Source organism: Merops nubicus, unplaced genomic scaffold (assembly GCF_000691845.1).
Source record: "Merops nubicus isolate BGI_N331 unplaced genomic scaffold, ASM69184v1 scaffold1872, whole genome shotgun sequence".
NCBI lineage: Eukaryota > Metazoa > Chordata > Aves > Coraciiformes > Meropidae > Merops > Merops nubicus.
The window spans coordinates 1-16,068 of NW_008591361.1; the positions used below are offsets into that span (position 1 = coordinate 1).

Consider the following 16,068-nt stretch of genomic DNA (forward strand, 5'->3'; position numbering starts at 1 on the left):
CCTAAAGGATTCTATGATTCTAAGCAAGTGTTTATGTATGGATAGGGTGTTGCTGCAGGACTGTATAGTGCTTTGCCTGTAAGAAACTGCAGATGCTTTCACCTCATTTTCATACCTTGCATTGCTCCTGTGAAGCAGGCAACACTGTATTGCAGGAAAAGAGGATGGCAGAGAAGACTAATCATTTTTTTCGTGGTTTAATAATCCATTTCGTAATGGATTTTTCACACGTGTCATTAAAAAAAAAGAGGGAAGAAGTAGGATACCAAATTAGTGGAGTTGTTACATACATTGCTGCTCACTGGGATAGTAAAAGTGCTGTAGTGCAACATCATGATGGGCTCAACTGGAGCTCCATCAGAGCAGCTCTGCCTCATTGGCCACAGGTTACCAGCAAACCTGAAATACCTCCTGTGCCTTTGTTGTGGATAACTGGGATTGAACTCATCTGTTTATATTTATACAGTGCTGTCCTGTTTCATGTACAGTCACTTCAGGTTATTAAGAAGCCTAGGGAGAAAGGGGGATGATTTCTGCATGAGGAGATACTTTTTGCTCAAGAGCAAATTTTGTGTTACAGCGCCGGCTTGGAGATGCTGCAAAGAAAGCAATCAGCAAGCTACAAGTCAGAACAATCAGGAAAGGTGATAAGGTAATTTCTCCAATTGCTCATTACTAAATGAAACTCTGTGCTGAGGATTCTTTTAGACCATTGGGACAATGAGGCAGAACAGAAATGGCAATTCTTCTTGAGCAGCTCTATGTCCTTCAGGCAGGGGAGGAATGCTGGTAAGCAATTTACAGATGGAATGGGGTAGAGAGAGGTGATTCTGTGAGGATGCAGAAAATCCTGAAAGTTCAAACTTGCTAACTAAGTCTGCATGCTGCCCGTGTCTCCCAGGGCAAATCTCCAGCTGGAAACATGTTGGAAAATCTGACTTGCTTGTCTTGAAATGTGTTACTGGATTTGCAGCATGCATCAGTGACTGTTTTACTTTATCACATAAACTCTTGTACGAAGAGATTAGCTGACAAAATCAAAAAAAAATGAAAATGATGAATGTTCTCTTTCCTGTAGGAAACTGAGCCAGACTTTGATAACTGTGCTGTTTGTATTGAAGGCTACAAGCCCAATGATGTTGTCAGGATTTTGCCTTGCAGGTAAGTTGAAGGTGACTTAGCTCTGATAGTCTCTCTACTTCCAAGACAGGCTTTGTTCTCACAGTGTGGAGCTGGTGAGATTACCTGAGAGCTTGGGGAGGGAAGGGTGAGTTTATCACCCTTGTTTTATTCAAAATCTGTTGGTAGAGATACCTGAAATGCCTCTTTATTCAGCTCAAAGTGGAAGTAGTATTAACAGTGGTGAGGATTGGAGGTTAGCATGACAGCCAGAAATTTTGTCTGACCAGGACCTATTACAGAGTCTCCAGTAGGATTTTTAAACTAAAGGGTTTGAGTCCTTTATTTTTCTCACTGATTTTATATCAGACTATAATAAGTGCCTCAGAATAATCTGCTCCTGACTTCTTATTACCTGTAACAGCTGTATTCCTCTCTCTGTGTCCTTGTAATGTCACTGTGAAGTGTTAACTCATGAAGGATTTCTCTAAGGAAAGAAATTTTGTAGGAAATTTCCTAGGAATGGTGCTTCCCCTATGACAGCAAAAGCAAGTGTTTGATTTCCCTAGAAACAGGAATCTCAAGTGCTGTGCATGCAGAGAAGAGATTATTTGTTTTAACAGAGTTTCTTTCTACTCCTGCAGACATGTTCACTGGCTTGAGAAACTGAAATATTTGTTTATTTTCCTTCTGTGTTGTTCCCTAGTCGATATTTGAATGTTACAAGCTGGCCATTTCTGTTCAGTCATGTGACTCATTAAATCTGTTTGCTCCCATCACTAAATGGCAAACAAAACCCACAGATTAATCATAAATTTGACCTGCTGTAAATTCCCCTCTGGTGACAAATTGCATGTGGAGTCTTTTTCTGTGAACAGACACAAACGCATCACTTCGTGAAACAGAAATACAGAAAAATGAGAAATTACCCAAAAATGTGACCCTTGGTTTGACATTAAGCCTGCCTTCAGAGAAGCTTAATAAAATTGGAAGTTTTGCATGATAGAGACAGGCAGTTTTTGGAGGTAGTTAAGCAAGAGCAAAAAAAAAAGAAGTCTAAGCTCTAACTTCCACTTGTGTCTTGCCTCATAATTCAGTGAGTTTCCAGTCAGACTTTGTCATCCACAGTGTTGAGTCAAGCTGAGTGACTAGGAAGCACATAGTTAACAGGTGATGTTCAGTTCTTGGCTGAATTAAAAGGTCTCCTGGAAAGTGACTCATGCTGAAAGGGGTAGCAGCAGCAGAACTGGCTTGTCAAATACTCACAGTTTGAGCCTCAGCAGTTTTGAATTAGCAAAACTCAAAGATCTGTCTCCAGCAGCTACTTCACAAACCTTGGCTTTCCTGCTGCTCAAATTGTGAGGGCAGTATTTTACATGCTCCCATGGGTTTGGGCTTCCAAAGCAGGGAATGAATAGTTCTGATTCTTTCTGCTGTTGTCAGTCTTGTCCCTTCATCAAAAAAAAATAAAAAAAGGAAAAAAAAAAACCCTAAGTGGATTAATTTATTTCTCTGTTGAGTTAGGAGAGTGTTATATCTTGGTAAAGACCTCCAAGCTCCATAGGTTTCTTCCTCCAGCATCCTCAGGTAAGCTGTGTGCTGTTTCTTGTGTGGGAACCTCCTGAGAGTGCTGTTTAATAAGAGGCTGGCAATTCTCCAAGCCTTGCAGAGGCCAGCACCATCTGACATCAGTGCTGGCTGACCTTACCTCTGCCCAGGGGGTGCTCAAGATGTAGAACTTTTTACCTGCAAAGCCAAATCTGCCCAAAGAGCTGCATTGGAAAGGTGCTACCTCGTACTGCTGGCAGTACTGGGAAATTATTAAGTATGAAATATTATTAATTATTAAATATTGCAGTGGATGAGGTCTCAAGTCATACAGATACATCTACTAGTGCTTACCCTGGTTCCCCAAAGGTCCTCTTTTCTTTCTGCTGGCAGAGAAATGTCTTATTTCTTCTGTATCCCACTCTGGAGAGGGAGGAGGAGAATTCCAGTTAACTTGTGCTTCTTCCTCTCTGTCCTCTTTAGCCTGGTCCCACAACTGACTGTATTAATTAACTTCACTCCACACAAGGCATTCAATAAATGAGGGCTGACACTTGATTAAAAAATCCAGACATGTTGGCGTGCGGCTGGTTGTGTTTAATGGCAGCAAACATCACTGAAGTTATCTTTGAGGACACTGACACTACATCAAATATAACCAAGTTCATTGTTCCCAGAGTGACATCTCTTCTCATAGCCCTACTTCCTCTGCTTCTCCTCCACCTCTAGCTTCAAAACACCCTCATCTTTTCTCCTCTGCCTTTGGAGATGTTACTGCTGCTTGCTGCTCCCAGTGTGTGCCTTTTACTAAACTTTTACTGACTTTACTAAACTTCTACAGAGAGGCAAGACAATTCTTTTAACCTCATCTCTACTGAGTTCTTCATAAGCTCTTTTTTTGGTTGTTTTATTTCTGTCACCAAAAAAAGGTGCTTTCTGACCCCATTCCAGTTCATCCCCTTCCCCTAAACCTTTACTTCATGAACAACTGTGATTTCAGAGACTGCCTCACTCCTTTTTTTTATTATCTTCCTGTGGAAATTATTTAATCACACAGTCTTCTCTTTGATTCCTTCTTCTTATTTACCCTTCTTTGTCTTTCCTTCTTTCTCAAAAATAAACAGATAGCACTGTACATGCACCCCCAGAACCCCAAAACTACCCATGGATGCTACAGTTGCTGCTCAGTCTCTCAACAAATCCCTTCTCAATCCTCTGCTTCAGCCCTGTGCCTAATCCAGGCAACTGATGCTCTTACTGAGGGGCCCTAGGGATAGACCTCTTTCTTCTTTTTCCTCCTTTTCTCATAGCTCATGCTTCTCTTCTGGGGAAAATTCCATCTCTGCTAGGTTGGTTTGTGTGCAGGTTGGAAAGATGAGACTAGGAGCAGAAGGTGGGAAGAAAACAGTTTCACTTAACCTGGGAAAAAAGCTTCTCAGAGTTGTTGGCAAGCTGAAAACTTCAAAATACTTCTCCAACAATCAAATTATTAATATTGTAACCTTGGGCTGAGCCCAAAAGTATTTTTTTTTTCTGTTGTGTGATTAAAATTGCCACTTTGAAGAAAATTTCAATACATTTTGAACAAAAGTCATCTCTATTGAAAAAATATGGAGTGTTATGCAGGTAGTAGTAAATGTTCAGGGATTTTGAGGTTCTTTTTCTTTCTTTGTTCTCCATGAGCTTTACACAGCCACGTGTAGCCACAGAAGAGTGCAGGAGGGATCCCAGGAGGCCACTACCTCTGGAGCAGCACAGAGGCACTGGCCCTGCACGTGTTGTTCTTGAGTTTTTTCCAACACACTCTGCAGTCTTCTGGGATGAGGATTCTGCAAATTCCCCTGATAATTTATTGCAGTGCTACCCTGGTGAAGTTTTTTCCTCTTGTGTAACCTGAATCTCCCTTGCTGTGGTTTGGACACATCATTGTGTCTCTCATCCCTCTCCTATGAGAGAGACATCATTGTCTCTCTCATAGGAGAGGTGAAGAACAGTTGTTTCCTTTCTCCTCATGGAAGCCTTTGTTTTGTATGAGGATTGTTACAACATCTCTGGCCTTCCTCTCTCTCAACTAATGAATTACAGTTCTTTTGAAAAACTTTTCAGCCCATCTAAATCAACATAGTTTTGCAATGCACAATGTGTGGGGGGGAAAGCCCAACAGATTTTTTTCCAGGTCTGACTTAGAGTTTCATGTCCTGAGCCCATGCTTGAAACATCTTTCTTGTTGTCTCCCTGTCTGGGTCATTACTTCTGAGCTCATGATGCCTCTACTGTCTCCTTCCTTTTAAGACTTGCACCCATCAGAACTGCAGAGGGAGAGGGGATTTTTGTTGCAAGTCATCTTTTACATCTTTGTCTTACCACATGACAGTGAGCTATTGCAGTTGCTCTCTCATCTTACTTTGTGCTGACCCTTATTTTGCCTGAATTTAACTTCTAAACTTAGCAGGACATCAGACAGTAATTTGCTGAAAGCCATAAACATGTATATAGTGCTCTAGGTAATAATGAATAAAATAAATTCTCAGATCTGAATCTGCCAAGCCTGCCACCTCACTTCTCTGCACAGATGTTTCTATGTTCAAAAATAGGTATTCTGAGTGCTCTAATTAGACAATGTGGTACAAAAAATTAAAAATTTATCTCATTTTCAATAACATTCCATTTTTCTGTGTATTTCTGTCCAATAACTGAGTTCATTCCGTTGTACATATTAAATATGAAATGAATAGGGCCACAATCCACTGCTAATTTAGTATTGAGGGGTGATAAGTGACATGATCTGTCATATATTTAAATTACTCAGCATTGGTAGGATTTCTTGTGTGTTATTTTTTGAAGGCAACTTTAGGAACACTAAACTTTAAAGTCTTTAAAGCACAAAAGTTGCAAGCTTTTGGTGATTACCAAACGTTATGAAATGCTGTAATATGAACCACAGCTTGACTGAGACTTGCAAAGCTTGAACTTGAAAACAAAAGACTTTTTAGTCTATGGTAAAATGGCTCCATAGAAGCTGCATATTTTTTATCCAAACCAGATTCTGTAAATCTGTTTTTTTTTTCAAGAGAATAATAAATGTCTCAGATTTTTGTAAATGTACTGATTATTTTGGCATGAATGTGCTTCATATGTTTACAGTTAAACATACTTTTTATGAATTTGAGTACATAATTAATTAAAGAAAACAGTCACTATCAAGAATTTTGTAGCTATTTCAAAGAGCAGAGAAGGAAGATCTTCAATACCTTCTGTGAATTAGCACACTGCCATGGAGGAGTGTTTGAAATCACTTGCTGTTGGTTAGACTCCTAGATGTATAATTACACATGCCTGAGGATGGTGTCTCTATGCTTTCATCTCTTCAGGATGCTCCCCAGATGACGTGCTGAATATGTCCCTCCTGAGATAAAAGGAGGAGTTATGCAGGACTGAAATTTGGTGCATTGTGTTTCTACCCAGTCAAGCAGGTCTTGTTTGAAAGGAGGGTTGTGGACTTCAGCAGCCTTATTAGAGTAGTGGTTTCAACTTCAAGTATCATGATATATCAGCGTTAATTATGTTGACATACAGGATCAGATGAGGCTTGACAAAGTTTCATACTGCATCCAACTGGTGTAATTAGACTAGGTCAAACTTCCAAGAACATATTTGCCCTTTCCCAGAGCTCTGTGAAGTACAGGAGTGTGATAATTTGCCATGTAGCTTCGTTTCACAAAGGAAATGTTTCTTCTAGAAATGGTGAGGGGAAAAAAAATCAGTGAAAATAATAAGATCCTGAGACTTCACACAGCTTTGGCTTTGCATTTCTAGTGCTACTGAGGACTGGAGCCAGCCAGTTAGTATGTGGGCCATATTGGTGAAAAAGATTTTTAGGAAAGCAAGTCAATTTTCAGTTTTCCTATATGCCAGTGTAGGAAATTTTTGAAGCTATGTCCGTGGTAGGAAACTTTCCTCCTTTTCTTCATAAAAAGTGGGGCTGGACAAACTTTACTGCCTTGGGCTGAGCCCCAACTCCTCTACTTGGCCTACTCAACAGCATTTCATCTATCCTGAGCTTCACATTCCTGGGTTTTATAACATTTGTTCTCTATAACAACGGGGTAATAGAATATACCCACAAGAGAAAACACAGTCTGCCAGTCAGGTACACACACTAAATATCTCTATATTCCATCTGGGTTTGTGTCAGGAAAAGCTAGACAAGAAAATTGTAATTCCTCCACCTGGATAATGTCTAAGAAAAGTGGCCCCAAGCAGCTGCAGGGCTCAGAGAGTTGCTTAGTGGTCTCTTCAGACCAAGCACAGGATTAGCAACAACCCCTCCAGGGCTGGAATTGTTTAGGAGCTCACTCTTGATGGGCAACTTCTAAAGAGCAGGAAAATCACAGAGAATGTTTGAAAAAGCATTATCCTATTTTTTTTTTCCATTTAAATGAGAAGTAGTGCTTTATTTTTATCACTTTATGTCCTTATGTCTGCATCCTAAAAAACACCAGAGCCCGGATGGCTTCTCATTTAAATTATGTGTAATCAAATTTGTCTGTAGAACCATCAAGAAATACTAATGTGATTTTTACCTTTACCAGCAAACAGGTTTTGTTCACTGACAGCCTTTAACATTTAAAGAATCTGGGTTTTGCTGATGGATTTTCTGTATTTTCCCTAATTCTCTCATTATGTACCTGTCTTCTTTTCCAAACTCAGCTTAGCAACATTGTGCACGTGCTTAGAGGTGCTGCAGAAACCACCTCAGTCCTGTGTGCATAGGATACAGCTTTGCAGTTCTTGTGGAGGTCACAATTTGAAATACTCTCACTTTACTGGATTCAGAAGCAGCAGCTGATACAAAGTGGTAAATTGCTCTGTGGTGGATTTGGATTAAAACACCCTGGTTTTCATTGCAGGCATCTTTTCCACAAGTCCTGTGTAGATCCCTGGCTGCTAGACCATCGTACCTGCCCGATGTGTAAAATGAATATTCTAAAAGCTCTAGGGATCCCGGTGAGTACATCACAGAGCAGCTGCTCAGGGCAGAAGGGACACACCAGCTACTTGGCTATGTCCCTAGCCCTCTGCCTGTCTGTTCCCATCCTGTTCTCTTGCCATGTTATTGGTTTATTAATTGATTTATTAAGGGGAATACAAGCTGAAATGTCTGACTCTGCCTCCCTTCTGCACCCTGCTTTTATTAGCAAGGAAGAGTGTGTGTATGGGGGTTGATTGGGTGTTGGGATTTCTGTATCTGTGGAGCAGAGGGTTGTTTACTGGTGTTTTGGCAGCTATATAGATTATTTCACATAGCTTTTGTTTGTGTTTTAAATCAGGGCTGGATTTATTTTCTTAATCGTGCTGTCAGTTCAAATCTCAAAGCAGAAGGTCTGCAAATAAAATTTTCCATACTATACTAGTTGAGGACAACTAATTGCTCATTCTGGAGATCCAGATTTTTTTTTTCTGTCAGATTTCTCTTAAAGTCTATCTGTAGCAAGCTCTGTACTGCTAATTCCAACTGGGAAGCATTTCTCCCTGTAAGTATGTGGCGAACCACATGACATGCAAGAACTTGTTAAGCTCTTTGTTATTGGGAAGATCCAGACGTGGTCAGAAGCTGCTGAAGGAACTGATCTTTTTAGGTTGCATGTTTGCATTGGGATAGTGCATGTCCTGTCTGCCTTACCCTTTCCTAACTGCAGCTAGCACAGAGCTCAGGGCCTTCACCAGGAGGAAGTGAGTGACCTTCTCACGTCGTGGGAGGCTTGCCACATGATAGTGAAGCTCAGTACTGAAGCACCACCAGTCAATGCATTAACAGGTGCTGTAAATACCCTCCCCAGTGACATGCCAGCTCACATATGAAAGAGTTATATACAGAAAAATAGCTCATATGGACATATTTTTCCCCAGGTTCTGTGTCTCAGTTCACAAGCCTGCCAGTGAGCATCACTCAGGATTTTGACACCTCTTCTCTGTACCCAGTACAGTTTTCCCTGGCTTTCTCCCACACCATGCAGGACCACAGGAGTTTTGCTTTCACACTGGTTCATTCAGTAACAAGCTCATCAGCCAGCTTCATAATCAGGGGATACAGACAAATCAGACCTCCACTTTTTGGAGGCCTGCAGTGAGATGTTAAGGTCTTCCCAGGAAGTGTAGTGCTGTTAGTATTTACATCCAGAACACAACTCTTGCTGGCTTCCCTGGCAGTTGCTGAAGGCTAAGCATGTCCACAGGCTGTCTGAGGCTGGCTACATCTAGAGGAAGGGAAAACATGCCCAGAGGCCATGTGTAAAGATTTTGGTTTACATGACAGGTTTTTATGACATATGAACAGCTCTGTAGTGGCAGCTGTAGAACCTAATTGCCAGGAATAATTAAAAGTGTTATTTGGTTTCCTCAGCCATCATTTCACTTCTCACAGCTCCCTGTCTCCTTCTCTCTGTACCACGTAGCAGAAGGAAGATCCATCCTGCTCCCCTCACTGAGAGCTTTCCACGTGGAGCTTTTGTGGATATAATTGTGCTGGGCATGTAATTAAAGACACTGCTGTAACCAACATAAACAACTGGGTCAAATTAAGATTTCAGATTCAGCCTTAGTGCTGGGCTGTCTTTAATATTCAAAATGAGCTGCCTGGATATTAATGTTCCACTAGGAAAGTTTGTGTAGAGGATTTTATTGTATGAATTTATTAAAATTTCCCTAGATTGTTCTAAGACAACAAACTGAGAACAGCCTGCTCCATCTTTTGGGAGAATCATGCTGGCTCCTACCTGCATGGTTAGGTTCTTGAAGGCAGGGTTGAGTGCTAGACCCTTGTTCCTCTAGGTGACTTAGAGTAGGAGCTGTTGTCCATGGGAACTGGGAGCAGATGGTGTCTTCGTGTCAGGTCTTTCCTCTGTCTGGCAGTGAAGGAAGTGGGATTTTAACAGCATCTGCTTGCTTGGGGGTTAAAAATTCCTTTACTGCTCTCAGTGGCTCCTCTTCCTCTGTTTTCTCTGCCTTCTCTTTCTAAAATATACCTCAACTCCACCACTCCCTCTCCTATCTTTTGCCTTTCCTGCTTCTCCTGCACATAAACCTTCCTGCCCAGCTTTTATCCCTTTGAGCTCCTGCCCTGGTGTTGCTGTTCATGCTCCCTCAGCTCTCAGGACCTGTTCTGCACCCACACAGGGCAGCCCAGGGTGGGCATTGGTCCTGTGAGGTGCTCTCTGGTGGCACCATGAACTTGCAGGCACCTTGCAAAGCCCTCTTCTCTTTGGGGAGCCTAGTTGTCAGTCCTGAACAAGGCACCAGTCTCTATCAGCACCCATGAAACTGGTATTTTCAGAGGCTCATAAGGGCCAGATGCCAGCAGGCTGCTGTGGGAAAGGACATTCCCTTGGAAGAAGCTCTAGGGCTTCTCAGTGAGAGGTGGCAAACGTTTCTCTGGAGAGGATAAAGCAAAATGCCATTCCCTAATCACATTCTTGAGTCTTGCTGGGCCATCTTAGCTGAAATTTCCATGCACGGAAAAGCAGCCTTAGGCAGGCAGCAGCCTCTGATGGGAAACTTGAGCACAGATTTGCCAGAGTCCTTTTCCAGGCTTTCACAATGGGGGGAATGAGGAAATCTTACCATAGGCAGAGCTAATATGTTGGGGTTTTTTTCCCTCCCAGCGACGTGTTTGTCCTGTGGTGGTTGTTAAAGAGCTGGCTTGTGTGACTGTGGGTATATTGTGCTTCATTTAGCAGGAAGACTCAGGATTTTCCAGAAAACGATCGGTTAAACCCCAAATGTCCAAATGCTTCAATTCAGTCCCCATCTAAACTCTCCATTTACTTTGTAACAGAGGCTTCAAATATTATCTGCCCTAAAATCAGACTCCCCAGGCTGCCATGAGGCACCGAAACGACTGCACTCATTTTCACAGTAGCTGAGCACTGTAGCATCTCTGCTTTGCACTGTGGCTCTCTGCAGCTCCAGAGGATGATTAACTAGCTGCCAGCAAAGGGCTGGTGTAACCTTTTCCACCGTCTCCTTGCTGGTGAATTCAGCTCAGACTGTACCTCTTTTGGCTGTAGTATTTAAAGTGAATTATCAGTGAAAGTCTCTTTCACTTTCAAAGAGCCACGTTGCTGTTGGGATGATCATACCACGTATAGTTTCCTTCTTCTTCTCCCCCTTTTTTTCTGCAAATAATCTGCTGGAGATGCAGACAGCTGGGTTTTTGGCAGCAGACTGGATGACTTGAAGCTATTCACTAAGAGCCTTAGCCAAGCCCTCAGAAGTCAATACAAAGCCTTCCCTTGGCTTTAGTGGAATTGTGCCCTCAAAGCACTTACATGCAGGGAACGAGTGAAACCAATATAATTAAACTTAGCAAATGTATCTGGGTCACTCTGACAGCAGAAGCCATAATGTGTTTTTTTCGATCACTATTTCTTATCATTAGTTTGATAGTAGGATGCTTCGTTTGGAGTATTTTTTTCCAACAGAAATGATTCAGGAGTAAAGAGATTAATTATATTGAGTAAAGCTATTTTTGCATCTTTAATGTTTGGTTTGGCTTTCAATTATAATCCCCCGTTTATAAAAGTGCTAAAAGCCCATTCTAGGAACAACTGGAGAGAGCAAAGGAGAGACAGCTGATCCCCTATAAAAAAAAAAAATTGAAGTAATTATTCTCAGAGTAGAAAAGAACAAACAGGCTCTTTTCTTTAAGATACACTGCCATCAAAATTTTACATTAAAATTAAAGTTCTGAAAGCGTTTGTTATAACATCTAAGGGTGAGGGAAAGAAAAAGAATCTAAGGAATGATTTAGGATTCAAGTCCTACAGCTAAATCATTGCTATTTCCCTTAGAAAAGTACAGGATCAACAAGTTTCATTAAACCCCAGCATAGCTGAATGTGCCTTTCTCCCAGTTCTGAGGAGCTCTTGCTGCCTGGGGCTCAGACTGGAGCCAGACAACTACACTTCTAATTTTTATCCCAAACTTTGGTTTGTGGATACGAGTCACCTGAGGATTGTTTAAAATGCCTGCCTTTTTCATGAGGAACATTTGGGAAAAGAAATGTTTATGAGGTGGCAGCAATCACACAGCAAAACTGCCTCACCCCACTGAAGGTGGAGGAACCTGAGTGACTGATCCAGATGAGCTGTGGGGCTCCTGGCCAGTGAAGATAAATGGGAACAACTCAACTTTACATCTCCAAACTTAAGGCATCTGAGTAATTGCAGCTCAACCTTGTGATGTCCCTCTGTCATCCTGGAAGCTTTGCACCCTGCCACACAGCATCCTCATTTTGGAGTTAGCTGTGGGTTTGTTGCAATGTGTTAAAACTTCAAAAGCCACTTCTTGACCTGGCTACATGAAAAATGTGTCTCCATGCCTTGGGGAGACACAGACCTGGTTCTGTGGGCCGATGGTGCAAGAATCTGTTTCCTCCTAGAGGATAAAGAGCTTTTGTACCCAGATATTTGTCTCCAACATTGGCATGTTGGAGTGGGGAACTCCATAGAAATGACTGCTGAATGGATGGGAGCATCAGGCTTAAGAGATCCAGAGAAATCAAGGGTAGAAATTAGTCTTGGTTATAATGTCTCTGGCCAAACGAGCTGCTTTGCCCCCCAGGGCCCACTTGAGGTCTCAGTGCTCCTCGTGAGCAGTTGCCCAATGCTAAGGGTACTGTGTGGAAGGTGGTCACCACCACCCCTTCTCAATGCTTCCCTTGGCTTGAAGAGCTTGGCTTGAAAGAGGTTTCGGTGTGTTCACTATGTACCTGCAAGTGAGAAGTTTCTAAAGTCCCCAGAACTGGGTTTCATCCTTGGTCTCTCTGAACCAGAAAGCAAGAAAGACTATGGATCAAATAATACTCTTCAAATACCCATTATTGCTTGGTTGGGCTTTTTTACTCCTAATTTTATTTTGCAGGAAATACAGCATTAGCAACAGAAAAGAGCCTTTGATGTTAAAAAACTCGTCTTCTAGACAGCTTTAGCTTCTATTTTTGCACCCCACACATAGATGCACCCACAGGCAGTTCCCTTGAATCCCTGTTCCTGAAAGCTCTGATATCAGCTCTAGAAAATGTGTATTTAGGGAAGAGATAATCAGTCCCCTTCAGCTACTCTCTCTGTTTACATTTGTAATCTGACTCAGCAATCTGCCTGTGTTGAGAAGATCATATCCAAAAGTGAGCTGCTTTTTTTTAAAGTGTGCTCTCCCAAACCCTTTAGAAAATATAAATAAGACTATTTAGAGATGGTAGCTGACAGGGTTTAATGCATGCTTTGGGTCTCTCTTGCAACAGGCTGTTTTTAGTTTTAAGTGCATAAAAACAACCAACCTGTGTCTTTATTCATCCTATGATGCCGTTTTCAGTACTGAAAAAAAGTGGAAAAAAAGCTAAAAAAATCAAGAACTGATCAATGAAATCTATTTATCAGGTTTCTTTTTCTTTTCTTCCTGTTAGCCAAATGCTGATTGCATGGATGACATCCCTCCAGACTTGGAAGCATCCATAGGAGGACCTCCAACCAACCAGATCACGGGCGCCAGCGATATAACAGTGAACGAGAGCTCTGTAGCCCTGGATCCTCCAGCACGGACTGTGGGGGTGCTACAGGTCATCCAAGATGTAGACTCCTTCCCCCAGGCTGGGGAGGGGAACTTCACCACAAGCAGTAAGTGAAGTATTCTGCTCTTTCTGGCAGAATTTGCACTGAAGTAAGTGTTTAGAAGCCCCAGTCGCGGGGGGAAAATGGCCTTTGAGGGCTTTGGCACTGGAGCAGTGGCCTTAAGCACAGCCAAAATCTACCAGGTAAGTCCATTTAGATGTCATTGCATACTGCAAACCCTTGCAGCCTGTGTGTTGAACAGCAAACTCTAACTGGAGTCCTCTGCGTGGACCCAAGCAGCTATTTCAGTCAACACAAGCCAATAAGTACCAATGGCCATCTTCAGATGTTGTTTCTAAGTGATCCCCTTCACCAGGGTGACCCACCATGTGCCACCTGGCTGCCTGATGTCCTTTGGCTGCCTTTCCTCACAGGCCTACAGGTTGCTATGTGGAGGTTCTTCTTGCTTCCATATCATAAATTGTGAACACAGCAATCACTTCTACTGCTTCTAGTCAAGAAAAAGAGAATATTGAATTCTAGTTCTGACATTCCTTTGTCTTCCTGCATCAACTGAAGCTCATCTGGTTATTTATCCATAGTATGTACTTGAAAACCTGAGCATAGCAAAATAGTGCTACCAATTTGTACAAAATAAGGATGATTTTTAATGTTTCCAATATGTTTAGTTTTCACTTATTTAAGGGGCACCAGCTGAACCAGTAACTCTCAAAATGTCTACACACGTATCTGCTCCTAAAAATGATTTTCTTTGTTGAAAATCTACTTCTGACAGTTTAAAAAGAATGTTGTCAGCTGTTTTGAGTGAGGATTGTACTAGTCTAAAATTCTAATTTTTAGGTAAAATAGTAGATGTGTAGAAAATACATATCTGGATGATACCAGTTAGTGTATTAATACAAGACTATTGTAGAAAATCATCAAATATACCTGAAGGAAGGTAGAAGAATGTGATAAAATGTAGGGGTTTGTACAGAGTCAACAAAGGTCCTGGAAAAAATAAGACATTTTCAACCCTTTCTAGGTACTGTTGTGGGCCTGGGTGTGAAGAAGGCAGCAAATAATTATTATGATGTGTAAAAGGTAGGAGAGAAATGAGGGGCCTAGGCTGAAATGATTTTACATTGATCTCCTTGCTCCGTGGAGAGACTTGATAAGCACATTTCCCCTCATATTATAGCTAGTGTGGTAGTGAAAATAACTTCTGGAAATTGTGGACTTGTGACCTTAGCTACAAGTGACCCAGAATTGGATATTTTTTTTTGGTTCTCACTTTGTGAATTAGGTACTGGTTTCAGGTTTGGTGGTTTTATGGTCCTAAGTTCTGGGGTGGGCAGCAAGCTTATAGACCCAGCTGTCTCCTGTGGCCAGCCTGGCAGCTGGGGGCACACAACTTTCTCAAGCCTCCTTGAATGCTGGCAAGAGCTGTTCAAAAAGAGATGTTTTGTTCCTTCCAGTAATTGTTTTTAAACGCATTTGTGGCTGATTTAAACCGTGAAGGAAAGATTTTACTTCATGATGCCACAAAGCCTGGGCTAGACAGTGGTCTCAGCTCTACCCTCTTAATGCTCCTCCAGTGAGTAGCTCCTCTGGCAGATAATTATCCTTGTCCCACTGTGCTTTACAAGGCTCCACTACTGAAGTTTGGAAGGAGGGCTGTGGTGTGCCCTTTACACCCACAGCTCCGTGGCACATGCTGAGAAGAGCCAGGAGCCTGGTGCAAAGCCCAGCACTCGGGGTAGTCCATGCTTTTCATCCCAGGATCTTGGCACACCAAGAAGCAGTTCTGGTTTGTCCTCGAGGTAACAATAGTCTTGAGGCTGCCAGGGAGCACAAGAGCTCAGTAACTCTCCAGCCACACTCTCTTCCCCTCCAGTCATGTTTCCAGAGTCTGCAGAAGGATCAGTGTCAGCCCAAACACATTAGTTCTTCATTTCCCAAGTTGCCAGCTAGGTGACTGGGTGGGAAACTTGCTCTAAGCCAGCAGAGATGCTTTATTTTGCATTGGTGCCTGCTGTTTTCCCCTTATTTTGGGCAACAGACACTAAAACTGGGCAATCCTGAGAGCTGACAGCAGAGCCCACAGGCAAGGACCTCACCCCAAGACCAGTGGTCTGTCCAGGCACAGGGGTGATGAGGCAGCAAACCATGGAGCTTCAGCTCTCCATCACCTGAAGAGGCTGGCTGTGTGGCATGGGGAAGGACTGGGAAAAGGGTTATTCCCTGGCTCTTTGAGACAGAGGGAGAAGAGAGCAGGGTGGGGAAACTGGCAGGTGGCCTCACCTCTGTGAAGGTTGTGAGCCTCGTGACATCAGACAGACCTTTCCAGTTGTTTTATGAAGAAAGTGGAGTCCTGAGAAAAGCTTGGAGGCTTCCAAACCCTGGTGGGTGCCTGCCTGTGTTGTCCTTGTCACTCGGGGACCTCTGGTTTAGTGCTTGGTTAGCTGTTGTCACTGGCCCATAATTGATGTGTAGACATGAATCTTCATCTGGATGGCCCATCTCAGAGTGGAATACCTGAATATTAGTCAGTGATGGGTGTGCAAATTTACGTGCTGTCACCACCACATCCAGAGTGGTTCCCAGAAGCAGAGCTGTTTGGTCCCTTTTGGCAGCAGAGCTGCAGCAAAGACCTCTTTAGTTGGGAGTTAGGGGTTGAGTTGCCAGCAGTGATGGGCATTTGTCCCTCCAGCTGCCTTCTGTGGAGTATTTCTGGTGTTTGGGCATCTGGAATTTGGCATCAGGGATTTGGGCATCTGGATTTAGGCATCAG

The 16,068-nt window shown here is 42.6% G+C and overlaps 1 protein-coding gene across 1 annotated transcript in view; it reads left to right on the forward strand.

The window, feature by feature from the left end:
• Positions 1-580: 580 nt before the first annotated feature.
• The window catches only part of LOC103782450 (RING finger protein 150-like), a gene marked incomplete at its 5' end in the record, with an annotated part of 37,021 nt that continues 21,533 nt past the window's right edge, over positions 581-16,068 (forward strand). The window contains 4 exons of the mRNA XM_008950219.1: positions 581-652; positions 1,079-1,161; positions 7,578-7,674; positions 13,130-13,340. Of these exons, the coding sequence (XP_008948467.1) occupies positions 581-652; positions 1,079-1,161; positions 7,578-7,674; positions 13,130-13,340 (463 nt within the window). The remainder of the gene's footprint in view (positions 653-1,078; positions 1,162-7,577; positions 7,675-13,129; positions 13,341-16,068) is intronic.